Consider the following 14,855-nt stretch of genomic DNA (forward strand, 5'->3'; position numbering starts at 1 on the left):
CTGTTTGAGTAAGTCCATATGTGTGCGAGGCGTCAGCACTGCACTGTACCAGAATGAAGGAGAGTCGGTTAATAGGGAACAGACACGCAGACAGGCAGGCAGTCTTGTTGCATAAGAGCCGCAGTAAAAAAGCCAGGCCCTGGCTCTCCTCCTCCGCCTGCTCGCCCGGCCAGAGGACAGATGGCGGCAGAAGAAAGCGAGCGAGCGAGCAGCGGCGGCTCTCTCCCGTGCCACTCCTCCACAGATGCATCGTTTATTTATTGAAAAATAAATCAGACCTGGGCCAGGCCGGCCCGGGCTCCCGCTTTTGATCTCCTGCAGCCGTACTGCCCGCTGTTTTCAATCCCACCTACTGGGCCACAGCTAATTGCAACTCTTGTGTAATGTTTAGGAAAGCAGGCCCCCTCTCCGGCAAACACGGGGAGGCCCTATGGGGGTCATGTGCTCTGCTCCCGAGCGGACAGTCGAAGTCGTCTCTTAAGAAAAGGGGTAGTGAAAATGTAACGTGCAGCAGAGTTTGACCTGCCTCGCTCTCTGTCAGCTCGGCTTGATGAAAAGCATGCTCAGTCTGCAGGCATTTAGCTTTTGAAACTTCTGCTCTGACAATCCATTATTCTCTAATGCAGTAGCTGATATTAGTGGCTCCAGCTGCGGGTAAGAGCCAGCCAGCGTCCCGGCAGCACGGCTGCGTGCAGGGTGGCGAGTGGCCGGCGAGAGAGTTACTGCCCGCGACTTGACTGCTGGGTTCAGAAGACGAGGAAGTAACCTCAATGCTGGAAAGTGTGGATGTAGATTTTTGGTGCTGGAAATTTCTGATATAATATTAATATCATCTGGGAAACCTCAAGCGTTGGAATACAGTTAAATAACATTTTTTTTCTTTGACAGGCAGTCAAAGAACCTCTAACAGCTTGGCTGTCATATCCACATTAATAATGATTGAATGCTAAAATAATAAAGTGGATTAATCAGTTAGTCTGTCGACAGAATATCATGTCGATCTTTGAATCCATCAAGTAATAAATGGCAAACATTTTGCACCTCCAGCTTCTCCAATTTTCAGCTGTTTTCTGTCTCATATTAATATAAGAAAAATCCCTTTAAAAAAAAATACAATATTTAAATATACAATAAATAGGCAATTGGAAGATGACGCTTTGGGATCTAGGAACTTGCAGATGGCATTTGTGCCTATTCTCTGACGTTTTATAGACTAAATTACTAATTAAAAAAATATTACTTCATAGAATAATCAATACCAGTGATCGTTAATTGTATCCATATAACAACTTTTTTATTTCTTGTGTCTAAATATCGTCTGGAAACACTAGTAGTCAACCTCTAAATACTGCCATATTTTGGATATTGAGGAATTATGGTAGATATTGTGACTCAGCCCTAATATCGACGTTGATAAAATTGTTTTGCTCTCCCTTTTTTTTTTTTTTTTTTTTGCAGAGGAAGATCAGTTCCCTGAATAAAAATCGTCAGCTTTTGTTCTGTTTTTACAAAAGTAAAAGGCTCGTGAAGATGCTAGTGATTACAGTAAAATGACCTTTCAGTCAGCCGTGAAATATGTCTGCATTATTTGGTATGGTACATCTGCGTCCATGTAGTCTCCGCACTCTGTACCGTAGTGATGTATGCACACGGGTCAAAGGTCAGTTCATCAGTGCATTTGACTGTGAAAACGAGACAATGGTTGTCTTTACTTCAGGTGTAGACTATGAATCACCGCTGATGTGTACTTGTGTCTGACTTTTGGGTTATCTTTGATTAGGTTGGGGCTGTAGACCGTCTGAGTTGGTCTGGGCAAAGTCTGTCTGGGTGTTGGACTGACTTCACTGCAGTCATACTATTTGAACAAGACTGTGCACGATTCTGCCTCGTCTGGTGCTAACCAATCATTTGCCTGCGTGGGTGTGTTTATTGGGATGCACTTAAGTGTATTTTCTTTTTTCTTTTTGTTTGTATGGAAAAAAAAAAAAGAAAGGGGGGCAATGACGAGGCCAGGGTGGGTTTTTGAAAGGAAAAAAAAAGAGGGTGAGAGGTTGACTCGAAGCTGCTACCGTGAGCCGACTCCTCCAGACCCTCATGACGGATGAGGAGTGGTGTTAATGCTAACATAACTTACAGCTGTGGCGAATCTCGTCCAGTTGCCAAATCCGTGATGACTTGCCTGTCAGGACAGGACCTTAAAGCAGCCTTTTCTGTGGGAGTGGAGTGATGGTAAGCATTAAAAGTTGGCCCGTGCCATTAAACACAGTGTCCCTGGATGTCACCCGCAGTCTCAACAAAGAGTGAAGTGCAGTGAGACTTTTCAGTGTTGGACCGGTGGCTGGCCCGAACAGTACGTTTTGTGCTCAACGTCACCAAACAGCATTAGTTGAGCCGTCGTGTTTTGTGTTGATTCAGGTTGGCTTTGATTTCATGTTTTCTATAGAGTGTGTGTGTGTGTGGAGGTTGATGATGGCCTCTTGGAACAATGACAGGGCACTGAGTTTGCCCTGTGGGTGTGGGCACCACTATTACAAACAGCTGTGTGTGTGTGTGTGTGTGTTTATGTGTGTTACAGTAGAGTAATCAATGTGTGGGAAAAGTCCAGTTTTCAACTATGTCAATACAAGATAAGATTTTTTTTTTTTTTTTTGGCAGTATGTTTTTCTATTAGATGCAGTAGTTCCGTACATTAATTTCCTACCTCCTGAACCCAACCCCACCCCAACACACACTCATACTAACAGTCTGCTACAGACAGACACTCCTAGCAGGAAACGTACCACAACTAAGGCTTTATTGAAAAGCTCTAGCTAGAGCCTTCAGCTGTTTAAAATGACGAATGTGACAGATGGGGCAGATGAGATCAGATGTAGCTAATTCATGTTAGAGCCATAATGGCTAAAATAACACTTTTTACTCTTGTTCTCTGGGTGATGTGCTCTCTGCACATCAGCCCTTAGGCCCTGTTCAGGACCGTCTTTATCCACTGCGTGAAAACATTTGCGGTTGGCGCTGCTCTTTGATGGAGCTGGAGCAGTAACCAGATGTGCATCTGCTAAACCAACCACTTAGTCCTCATCCTTAAAGTCTTTTGTAAAAGTAAAAAAAAAAAAAAAAACGTGTCGTTTGAAAACGATACCAATAAAGAATAAATCTCCCCTTTGTGTAGCTTGTCTGGTTTTGCGTGTGGTGTCTCCTTACCTTGTTCAAAAACAAAAACTTCAATAAGTGAGACGAAGGGGAGATTTATACTTTATCTGAAGTGTTTTCAAACAGTATTTTTGGTTTTAGACTTTAAAGATGGAGATTAACGGGCTGGTTTGGCAAATGTGCGTCTGGTTAACTTCCCCACCTCTGAGCGCATCCACTTCCCTGAGCTTTTCTATGGAAACCATCTGGGATTGTCTACCACGCAGTGTCATGTCAATTTCAGGAGAATCATAACAACATTTTAAGCTTATTAAATTATTAGATGTGCATCTGGACCTTTTAGCTCATGAAAAATAGTCAGCAGGATACGGTTGTTATTGTAATGTGTCACATACATTTAATCAGTGTTTCGTGTATGTTGCGCTGCAGATCCAAACTGAATCTCTGAGCATTTGTTATTTATAACTTTAACTGCATGCAAATGTTGAGAACTCAATCTAATTGGCAGCAAAAGCGGTGAGAGCCTATCACCTCGCTGAAGATACACCATTATAAGACGTGAGTCCGTTTTTGCTCCTCCTTTGATGCAAACACACACATTCGCACAGTGATGCATGCTATTATATAAGCGCTAGGTGAGCTCTGGCAGGACAAGCTGTTCCGGGGGAAGGCTGAGCGAGCTGGGGAGAGGGAAATGCCGTCAGGTCGCAAACAGTCAGGACATTTAACCACTTTAGTTCTGGCTTTTGCAAAACCAGTAAGAGCATTACTGAGCAGATTCTCTCCCTGCTCAAATCTCAAAGCGGCCCCGTGATGGATGGGCCTTGTATGACATCGAGTCAGATCTGTAATCTGGATTTGAATTTATCTGCGGCCTTTTCCCCCAATGCGTCATATGATTCCATACACAAAGACTGATCACCCGAAGATTTTCCAGCTTGCGAGGATGTGACAAGCCGTCCAAACTCAGTCAAAGTTGTCCTCGGGAGCCAGAATTGTGACGGTGGTGAGGACACTGCAGCCAAATTGAGCTGCCAGGCTGTTGCCCTAAACCCACAAATTCCATCCTTAATTACAAATCGGGTTTAAGACATCTGAATCTTAACTTGATACAACTGCATCACAGTTGAATGTCTTTAGCATCAGCTGTGTGAAGTAGTCGTTCTTGTGCTGTTTATAAGATAATTAAGATCAAACCCTCAACGTGTGCCGGTGGGCACTGTGTGTGCTGTAAAGTGTGTAGGTATAGCCTTCCTTTGTTGCGTGCCAGTGTTCGGAGGATTAAGTGTTAACGTAATAATCCTGATTCACCTCAGAAGACTGCAGTCATCTTCTCCTAAACAAGAACGGCTTTATTACAGCTGAGTGAGTGGTGTGCTGTTTGATGACACAGCCTTGGAACAGGCATGCCTGTGTTTGTAAGTCCGTGTGTGCGTGTGTGTGTCAGTGTGTGTGTGTGGGAGTATTGGCATGTTTGCAGGATGTGTGGAAACAAGGATGCATAAGCAGGTGCCACGTGGCATTGGATGTGCTAAGCCGAGACAAGGGCTGCAGTGGGGCTGGTGTGTGTGTGTGTGTGTGTGTGTGTGTGTGTGTGTGTGTGTGTGTGTGTGTTCTCAGCTGTTGTGGAGGGGGATAGAGGTGGAGATGTGTGTGTGTGTGAGCGTGCGTGATAGCAGAGTTTCATCTACAATCACTCATGCTCCCCCGAAACCTCCCCACTAATCCGGGCAGATCTGAGAGCAGGCATATGCGGGGGACACACGCGACACACACTCACATGACACATGTTGTCTCGCACACATACGTAAACTCGCATGGCTTCCCGTCAGCTGTCCTGCACCGTCACCTTCTCTTAACAGGCAGCTTCACTTACACACTGCCTCATGTTGTGTTGGGATCCAGATCCAGATTCCAGGAAAGGCCGGATAATGAAAGTCAGGTTCTCCTCGTACCCAAGTATCAATCATCCCTATCATTGATAGGAATGTTCAGTATTGCAAAAATCTAGATTTTTCTTTTTGGGTTTTCTTTTTAGTTTTTTTCCCCCGCTTGGTGCTTCTTGTTCCACTCGAGGAGCCTTTCCTTCATCCTATGATGCACTCGTTTGTCTTGGCTAAAGCGTCAGATATTTTCTGGTGCTTTAGTTGCAGCAGGAATGTGAACGCCCCAACTTGATAATAAGGAGGCCTACCTATCTAGACTATTGTCTAAATATGGCATCTGGTTTGCTCGTATTTCTCTGGCCCGGCCGACTGTCTCCACACCACATGGAGAACATACCACCTGTGTGTGATGGGACATTTAACCCTGCTACGTGAAAATGTGTGCACATGCTTTGACGTTGACTTCAGAGGAGCATAAGTAGGTGATGTTGTAACAGATTTCTGCGACTTGTGTGCTTTTGCCATGAAGATGTCTCTGTAAGCCGAGGTCAGTGAGTCAGTCAGAGGTGAGACACTTCACTCCTCCGTACCTGCAATTTGTCGAACGTCATCAACTGCAACGATTGAGAAATATCTTAAACTGAATTTACACACTTTTCCCACTATCCTCCTTTGCAGTAATATCAACAGGGTGAGTGCAAGACTGAACAAGATCTCACTTTCTTATCAAGAAAAAAAACAAAACAAAACACACACCACGTTTGACACTAAACCCGGGGAAGAACTGCCTGTAAACTTTTTTCGGCTACGGTGGCAAAGTGGTTAAAGTGAGGGGGAATATCGGTCAGTCGGTTGTTGAGTTGGTTCGTCTGTCCATGCTTCTACCAATTTGGCCCAGAATGATGTACCGCCACTACTGGATTGATTGCCATGAAATTTTGACATTGATATTCCCGGCAGGATGACTTGCAATAACCTCGGTTATCCCTTAGCTTTTCCTGTAGCACCACCAGCAGGTCGAAATTTTCAATTTGTCCCGTCCTTCGGTTTGTGACCAAATACCTGCAGAAGAGACATTCCCATCAGCCTCAGCTGCACTTTGTGTTAACTGCTAATTAGAACGTATTGCTAAGGCAATTAACTAAGCTGGTGAAAATGGTAAGCGTTTAACCTGCCAGCCATCAGCATGTTAGCATTCTCATTGTGATTATGTTAGCATGTGACATTAGCATTGCCGTGCCCAAGCACTGCTTCACTGAGCAGCTGGCCCGGCTTAAAGTTTGTTAACAGAGTGATTATATGCTGTAAATGACCTGCAGTAACAATTTCCGTCGAAGTTGTGTTTGTGCCCACCTGAGGAATGTTGTTCACTCTCCTCTTAGCTCCGTTTTGTCTCCATTTACTCCTGAGGGGAATATCTGTCTCTTCAGCTGCTAGATGCTCCACCGGGCCTCACCGGCTGGTCGCTAACTGCGTCCGTCCGCTGTTTGGCGGCGGGCACACTGCACGCAGCCGTTTTGTCATTTAAGCTTTTTGGCTGATAAAGAGCTGCGCGCTGCGGCCGAAAAATGTCGCCGTGACAACGGCGAGGGGCAAACCAAAGCATCAGAGTTGCGGGCTGGAAAACCAAAACGGCGAGCTGAGAGACGCTAAAATGCTCCGTAGAGCTGAGGGGGAGCTAGAGTCTCAGGTGTTAATTCTCTGTGTTCGTGTGATCCATTGTTAATATAAAAATATTGATTTATACCAGCTTTTAAAGGATAATTCTGGTTTATTACAGCTTGTATCTTATCATCATAGTTTTGGCTATTATTCCTATCAGTAGTAATAACACCAGACTGGTCCTACTGCTTATATTTCTTGCCGTGTCACAGTTTTTTGCAGTGGTTTTACCATGTTCCCAGATCCCGGCAATTACTTCAGTGAGTACAATGTTATCATAACAGATAGAAATGATAACCAAAACTATGACAATAAGGCCCAAGTTGTAATAAACTGGAATTATCCTTTAACCCCACTGTGCTTATCGGAGGAGAGGATGTCATGTTCACTACAGTAAACCAGGCCATCCTCTTATTTTGTTTAGCCTCGGCGCTCGCTCGCTGACTCTTCTCGTCCCAGTCTCCTTCTATTTAAAACTCTCCCTCTGGTTGGGGCTCTGCCGGGGTATAGTGACCCTGGGTTTATGAGAGGAAGGGAGGAGTCAGTGCTGGTGGTGGCAGAGGACGGAGAAGAGGAGGGAGGGAGAGAGGAAAAAGAGGAGAAGACGACCCTGGCTGGCAGAGCTCTGAGTGGGCTGTTTAATCTCTGCAGGACCGTCAGATGGCTTTGACAGAGCACAGGCACCAATTAGGCTGCAAGATTAGGGGGGCTTTGTACTTTTGAAAAGCTTCTGGATGGACCTTTTTTTTTTTCGTCTTCCTTCCTGCCTTGGGTTTATATCTTTACCGGGACTCCTCACCCTCCCTTAACCTTATCCCTCCCACCCTTCCTCCCCCCCTTCTGTCCTCCTCCAGCCCTGCGACCTGCTCCTTAAAATCTGCGATTATACCTGGCTAGACATTGAGAGGAGTGGATTAATAAAGCAGCCCGTCAGTGTGGCTTGACAGGGGCACGTTGCGGAGCGAGTTAGCAGGCCAACGAGGTGGCGAGTTGGATGTTTATTGGGGTCCTGGGTGCCTGCTGGCATGGATATGGAGCCGACTTCCAAAGACTCCTGCTCCCATCAGCAGAAAATGACGGTAGAGTACCAGGGATTGGGGAGAAAGGGGGTCATTTTTATTCAAATCTGAGTTACTTGACTGCACTTTGACTCTGCCGTGTGGAGGCAGAACGATGTGGCATTGCATATCTGTGCATTACAACAACAGAGTTACTTAGGGGAGGCCTTTTATAATGGCGTTTTGTCAGGCGTCTACTTCTTGCATATCTATAGTTGTTGTGTTTACATGAAAGCCAGACTCCCTAGCTCGTACTGAAATCCCAGTTGTGCACCTACACACATATTTATACGCACATGCACAGACAAACTGCTCCTCCTAAGTACAGAAACAATCACAGGAAGTACATTAGTGGGACCACCATTGTATCTCCCCATACATCCTCACTTCCTGAGCCGGGTGTGGGTGATGGCGAGGGGGGATGCAGGGTGGAGCGGAGAGACGTAGAAGATCCCCCTGGTTCTTCCCGGCCCACTGCGGAGGTGAGGTACAGAGCGGGGGATGGGGGTCGGATCTGTCTGGTCTGAGACAGAGAGATCCTTAATCCTGCATCCTTCTGCTGCCTGTCGCCTCGGCTCCGGAGCTCTTGGAGCTCTGCGGCCTGGAAGTCTCCCAGTTGCTGCCCCGTGGTCGGTTTCGTTGTCACCTCCCGGGATACGATTTTGGATTACGTAAGGTTAAGCTGTTCCCAGATCAGCACACGAGGTGAAAAACTGACTCTAAGTCAATTAGTTTTCATCCCACAGAGGGGGACAGATGGTGGGAAGGTGGGAGTCACCAAACCTCAGGAATGCCCATGGCAGCCTCTGTGGCCATTTAATTGTGGCAGAAACAATAGTCAGACAGGGAGCTGTTTATTCCAAATGTGTGTGAGTGTTTTACCCTTTCACTTTGGCCCAATCTTTAAAAATGTTTTTGTATTTGATGCAGGGACCTTCTGTACTTGAGAGTTATGTTGAACTGGCTTTCTCTTGTCTCCCCCCCCCCCCCCGCATCCTCTGTGTTTGTGTGTGTGTCTAGGTTTGCCACCACCCAGACTGCCAAGACCTGAATAGCAAAGGCCCCCTTCACCTGTGTGAGTCATGTGACTCACGCTACCATTCAGAGAACACAGACAACATGCACTTTGACCGGCACCCCCGATTTGACTTACAACCTCAAGGTAGACTTTCATTATTTCTGTATTTGGTATTCCTCCTCTGACAGTGATCTCATGCACATTGCTTCATTACAGGATTTCACTGTGTAAATATCGAGGACACTGAGTTTTCACTGGTCTCTAAATAGGGCAAATACTTTGACTCGCATGTGTATCTTGAAAATTCAAAGTTTGACTTAAGTGATTTGTGTAATCGTTTAGTTTATGTACGAAAAATCTACGCGAATAGTTACAGTGTCAGTGTGACTGTTTTTGACGGGTTGGTTTATCCAAATTACCTTTTTGTCACTTACGTTTAGTGTTAATTTGGCTGAATAATCTGAATAAATTGCCATCTTGTTTCACCTCATTCATTCAGCATGATATTATGTTTTTTTTTGTTTTTTTTCCCCTGACCATTGAGCAGCAGTTGCCACGGAAGCTGTAGTAGCTTTTTTTTGTTGTTTTTTTGGATTAATCAAACAAATAGAATTTAAATCGACTTATAACCACCTGTGCAGCTGTGTCAATCTCCTCCACGGTTATCGCCCTTTTTGTGGCTATTACTCTGTTGTTACTCTTCCTGGCTTTAGCTGGATAGTTAGCAAGCTATGCGGGAGGACGACGACATGACTCTTAATCCTGCCTGGTAGCTGTGATTCTCCGACTGGCAGAGACAGCCGTCAGTGGGCACAGCACCAGACCTGAACTGATCTGAATCACTGAGCTGCATCGGAGGGGTCTGCAGCCAGACCAGTGCTAACTAGCCATGCTTTAGATTTTTTTGCCCACGCTTTGAGACATCCGTCACTGAGATTGCTGCCTCCACCCCAGCACAATGGAGGTAAATTAAATTTAGTTTGTTAAACTCCCAGCACAAAAAAAAAAAAAAAAAAAATTCAGCAGATTATGTCTCTCCCCACACCCAGTTTCCTGGTTGCTCTGGCTAATCTACAGATCTCAGTGTGAACATTTTTCATTGGAAATACTTTCTACCGATGAAATAGTCTGTACGGAAACTATCCAGAGCAGGGGATTTAAAAGTCAGACACCAAGGCACGGGTGACGAGATGAGCCCCGTTTATTTTAATTGGTATTTTTATCCACATCTGGGAAAATTAGCGCCATTAAAAGTACGCCGAATTAGCTGTTAGCAGTTCCTGCTTGCAACGTACCCATGGATGGAAAGACAGCTGCCACTGGATCACGTAGAAAAGAAAAGAAAACGTAAAAACATGAAGAATCTCAGGCAAGTTTTGGAGTTATAAGGAATTTCTTTTTTTTTTCTATTATTTCTAAGTGGATTTATGGACCTTTATTCTGGATGGACATCAGAGATAAGGATAAAGCTATGATCTACAGTAGCAAGGATACTGATTCTGGAAAGAGATGATACTGTTGATTTTTTTTTTTTTTATATATATAGTGTAAACACCAAGAAACAACGTCCCTATCCCCTCCGTTGTATTGGGGTGGTAGCAGAAATCTCAGAGACGAATATACCAAAACCTAAAGCTATGTATCTGCATGGCTGCGTATCACCAGCGGTGGGGGGGGGGGGTTTGAGCGAACCAACCCTTTTAAAGCTTGATATTGAAGTTTGCTGTAGGTGTGATCCAACAGAAGGACTGACTGCTGTGCTTGCTCAACCTTTAGCCTCCATCCTGGCTCGGAACGTGTCCACGCGCTCCTGTCCCCCACGCACAAGCCCCCCCTCCGACCTGGAGGAAGAGGACGAGGGGAGCAATGACCGTGGGTCGGTAACCCTCCATTACATCATGCTAGTGTTCATGTTTTCTTGCCGCCTGTCAGTTGAGCTTGTCCTCTCACACTGGAGCATAAAATTCAGCCATGAAATGTGCAGCTCCTGACGGAGATTTTGATCACTCCTTCCCAAGCCTCGATGGTCACGTTAAACAGACTCATATTTTGGGGTTCTTTTGAATAACCGGTATGCGGTAAAGGTATGGTAATGTGTGTGTTACCGTTTTTGCAGGGAGCGGAGAACAGGGGGGCTGAAGTTGGTGAAAAAGAAGCCACGGAGACGACACACTGATGTAAGTAATCATACAGACGCTGGGGCTGCAGTGTGCAGCATTAAAAAAAAAGTCCCCCCACGTTAAACCACACTCTCATTCCTGTTCCCTGAAAAGACTTCATGGGGGGGAAAAATGTATTTGTCACCTGCTGTGTGACTCAAGAGTTATCTGTAGAAGCATGTTTTTTTCAACAAATTGTGTATGATACGAGCTGAGGGTTGTGCAATATGAAAGCAGCCGCCATTATTCTCTGCAACGATGATATAACACAATGGCATCTCCCAGGCTGCTCCTTTTTTTCTTTTCTGGGCCAGGCAGTGTAGTGAGAAGGAGCCCCCCTGTGGATCCGCTAAGAGCACACATACAGCACGAGCCCGGGGGCCCGGCCGGCAGAGCTGCGGCCCCACCTGTGTAAACTAACAGTGTGTCTGTTCCCCCTGCAGGACCCCAGTAAGGAGTGCTTCAGCCTCAAGTTTGATCTCAACGTGGACATAAACACAGAAATTGTACCTGCGATGAAAAAGAAAACGCTGAGGTGAGAGGATAGGGGGAATGGCCGCATAAGAAGTACTGTGAGGATTTGATGAGAACCTCAACTAACAGCTTGTTTTTCATCCGTATGCACGCCTGTTTTCTCTGTGACGCGCTACTAGAGAGGTTCTAGGGCCTGTGTTTGAGAGGAACGGCATTGAGCTGTCCCGGGTCGACCTGTTCCTGGATCAGTCCAACACGCCTCTGTCCCTCAACTTTGAGGCTTACCGTTTTGGGGGACACTACCTCAAAGTCAAAGGTAAACACACCCCACTCATGCAGCACAAGGTCGACCCCACCTCCTGCTAATGCCTTATCCTCTGTCCGAGTCACTGGGCTACATTTAGCCAGGATCTGCAGCCCTTTTTAGGTGTTACACAGTCCAATCGTGTTCGTCCTTCTTTACTGAAGGACCAGATGAGGTTCTTATGCAGCTTAAATAAAATAAACTTGCACGTTTGGGCTCATGCAATACGTATTTTCACATGTTCTTGTTTAGAGGCACAAAATATGGAAGTCTCTGGAATGGAAATCCATTCGAGCAGCCACTACACCTGATTTATCACTGCAGGCTGAGCGCTGCGGCAGACGGAACCCGTGTCTGAAGTTTATCGTCAGAGAAAAGCCGGAGTAAAAGTTGTGGTACAGTTTTATTGGACACACACTGAGGCGGAGAAATCTAGCCAGATCCAAACTGTTAGATGGCAGATATAGAGAGCACTTCAGGAACAGCAGCTAAAAATACTGCAGCAAATTAGAGGATTCATTACAAAATTACTTTACAGAAGCTCCTCACTCAAGATGAAAGAGCAGCAATGTGACACTATTATTTTTCCACACAACTTTACTGCACTTAGTGAAAAACTTTACAACGCTGACGGCTATTTGCAGCAGGCTTATTAAACATTGTCTTTCTCCGTTAAATCCCTCGTTTCGCTTTATCTTGCCTTAACAATAAAAGAGAAAAAGAAGAAAAAGTCAAAGGTAAAACTTATTCATTGGTGAAGAGAAATCAACTCAATGATCTTTGAGATCTTTATGTCACAAATCCCTCGTTCGCTGACGATAGTTTGAATAGAAGTGAAGTGTTATGTTGTGTGCTGTGAATGTTTTTCCCAGAAACAGATAGTTTTTCTTGAGAAGAACTAACAGCAGTGCTGGTAGCAGAGGGGTCACGTTGGCATTTTCTCACCTATTTCTAAGTCTAAGGATCTTTCACTTGTTGGACATTTGTGAAAGGCCCTGTGGACCAATAATCGCAGCATACGCTTGCGAAATAAAATTCTAATAGCACGATAAAATCAGCCACAGAAAATGTCGATCTTCCGGCTTTGTTTATAGAAAGTGAGCAGCCTTTCAGTCTTGTACTTAGCAGTCATGGTGTATTTTAGACATCACACCATTCTTATCCGCGCCTTTAACAATGACTGAGCAGGACAGATGGCCAGTTTCCTCCCACGCCCGTGTTTCTGACGGGGAGGAAGAAAGAGTGAACCGTGTCCCCGAATGTGCTCGGAACTGCTAGTGAAAATGTTTTACTGATTCGCTCAATCTTGTTACAAAAGTGTTATTGAAATTCCCATGAATCGTAACAATGCCGTGGTAGAATGAAATCATTTCCCTCATTGGAAACTGGGAAGGGTGCCTCTCCTCTGCAGTTACACTTGTTGCAGTTTCTGCATCAAAGGCCCAGTTAAGCATGTCCTAAAAGAGACCCAGCGCCGTGACTAATTGCCGTTTGTTTGAAATCGTCACCCTCCCGACTCGCACCTCTTGACCACGGTCTGGAGTTGCATGCAGTCTGAATCACAGAGGTCAAGAGTCCACAGCTGCTCAGTCATGTGTCATCTGAGAATCTATGTCGTTCTGCTCTATTTTGTTCTATACTCTAAAAACTTTCACTCATTCATCTGTATTTTTTCCTAAGCTTTAACACATATTAAAGCAGCTATAGTCACTAATTTTATATGAACAGTGGATCAAATGAATACTTGTATGCAAAGGGGGTCGCTCGTGATAAACCCACAAAGAATTTTCACCCCCGAATCTGCAGCTCGTCTCCGCTACATGACGCGTTTCCTCATATTTCATTTGATTTTTTTCTCCGTTTTTTTTTCTTTTTGTTGTTTTACTCTCACCGCTCTCATAGCATCGTCTCTGGTTGCAGCAGGGGGCTGTTTTCAGCGAAAAGGCTCTAAAAAAGAAAAATGAAAAAAAAAAAAAAAGACTTTACACACAACTTCAAATGAAGAATAATGATTATCCGTATCTCTTAGATGTGTAAATAGGCAACTGTTTGCTAACAAACAGCAGTCTCAACTTAAAAGGTGATAATATGTCATAGTTTACAGCTCATTTTTGCTGCCCCCAAGCGGCCAAAACAATCCGCCAATGCAGGTGTAACTGAATAATACATTTTGGTTGGTATTATCCCTCCTTCCACCTTTACAAAGGCAGGTTAAAAGATTTACTTTCAAGAAAAAAAAAAGAAGTGAGCCGAAAAAACCTGGGGTGTGGTGCTGAGTTCAACAGAACTCAAAACTGAAAAAAAAAAAAAGAAAACTTGAAAAGAAAGTACTTTTCTGGATGTTTTGACCACAGTTGCTTCCTCTGCAAAAATAAACAAATACTGATCGGACTGTGCAAGAATTTACTTTCAAAGGATTCCCCTTCCCGGAAAGCTCAACCATTTTTTTTTTTTTCTCTTTTTCCCATTTAGCACGGCCAGGTGATGAGCTGAAGGTGGAGCAGGGCGTGAAGGACTTGAGGTCGCTCAGCCTGCCCAACATGAAGCCCTCCGGAGGTCAGAGCCCCTACATCCTCACCCCGGGCAGCGAGAGGGTGGAGCATGGGTCTCTGGGACGCAGGGAAAGCGTAGACCTGCTGGTGAGTTGACATCTGGCTGAGCAGGATAGCAGTGTGGTCATATTTCATGTGAAATTCCAGCTCATTACATGCTGAACTGTCTCTCAGACTCATCCCACCAAAATACACTGAGCCTACAGACCGCACACAGACACAGACACACCCTGTGACTCTTACTGTTTTGCCACAAGCTTCGCTATTTTCCATAACTTCACCTCCTCTTCCTGCAAGTCCCACGACGCATTGGGACAGTGTAGTATCTCACGGTAAATCCCATCATGACCTCATTATCTTCTGTTACCTTTATCTGTCCAGCGCAAACAGACAGATTGTATTTTTGGACTTCCGCTTCAGCCGACCGCCAGCGGCTCACTCGTGCATGTACATGCCAGCTCGCCCGGTGCTGCCCATGCCCCCATTGAGCGCTTCTCATGTGATGATGAGTTCAGTCGGGGGCACTGTGTCACTCCAGCGCTTCCTGCAGCTATAGGAAATGGCTATATATTTATTTTTATTTTTTTCACTG

At 45.1% G+C, this 14,855-nt stretch overlaps 1 protein-coding gene across 5 annotated transcripts in view; it reads left to right on the forward strand.

Annotated features, from left to right (window-relative positions):
• The window catches only part of plekhg5b (pleckstrin homology domain containing, family G (with RhoGef domain) member 5b), a 78,109-nt gene that overhangs the window by 39,830 nt on the left and 23,424 nt on the right, over positions 1-14,855 (forward strand). For 3 of the 5 annotated variants that reach the window (XM_040152770.1, XM_040152773.1, XM_040152774.1), the window contains 6 exons: positions 8,777-8,918; positions 10,551-10,650; positions 10,891-10,951; positions 11,377-11,468; positions 11,587-11,723; positions 14,184-14,350. In XM_040152770.1, coding sequence (XP_040008704.1) covers positions 8,777-8,918; positions 10,551-10,650; positions 10,891-10,951; positions 11,377-11,468; positions 11,587-11,723; positions 14,184-14,350 — 699 coding nt within the window. Of the gene's footprint in view, positions 1-2,209; positions 2,230-7,552; positions 7,778-8,776; positions 8,919-10,550; positions 10,651-10,890; positions 10,952-11,376; positions 11,469-11,586; positions 11,724-14,183; positions 14,351-14,855 lie in introns of those variants that run through there. The other 2 variants (XM_040152771.1, XM_040152772.1) reach the window with 2 other exon arrangements.

The sequence above is a fragment of the Xiphias gladius genome, chromosome 18 (genome assembly GCF_016859285.1).
Source record: "Xiphias gladius isolate SHS-SW01 ecotype Sanya breed wild chromosome 18, ASM1685928v1, whole genome shotgun sequence".
In the NCBI taxonomy this organism is placed as follows: domain Eukaryota; kingdom Metazoa; phylum Chordata; class Actinopteri; order Istiophoriformes; family Xiphiidae; genus Xiphias; species Xiphias gladius.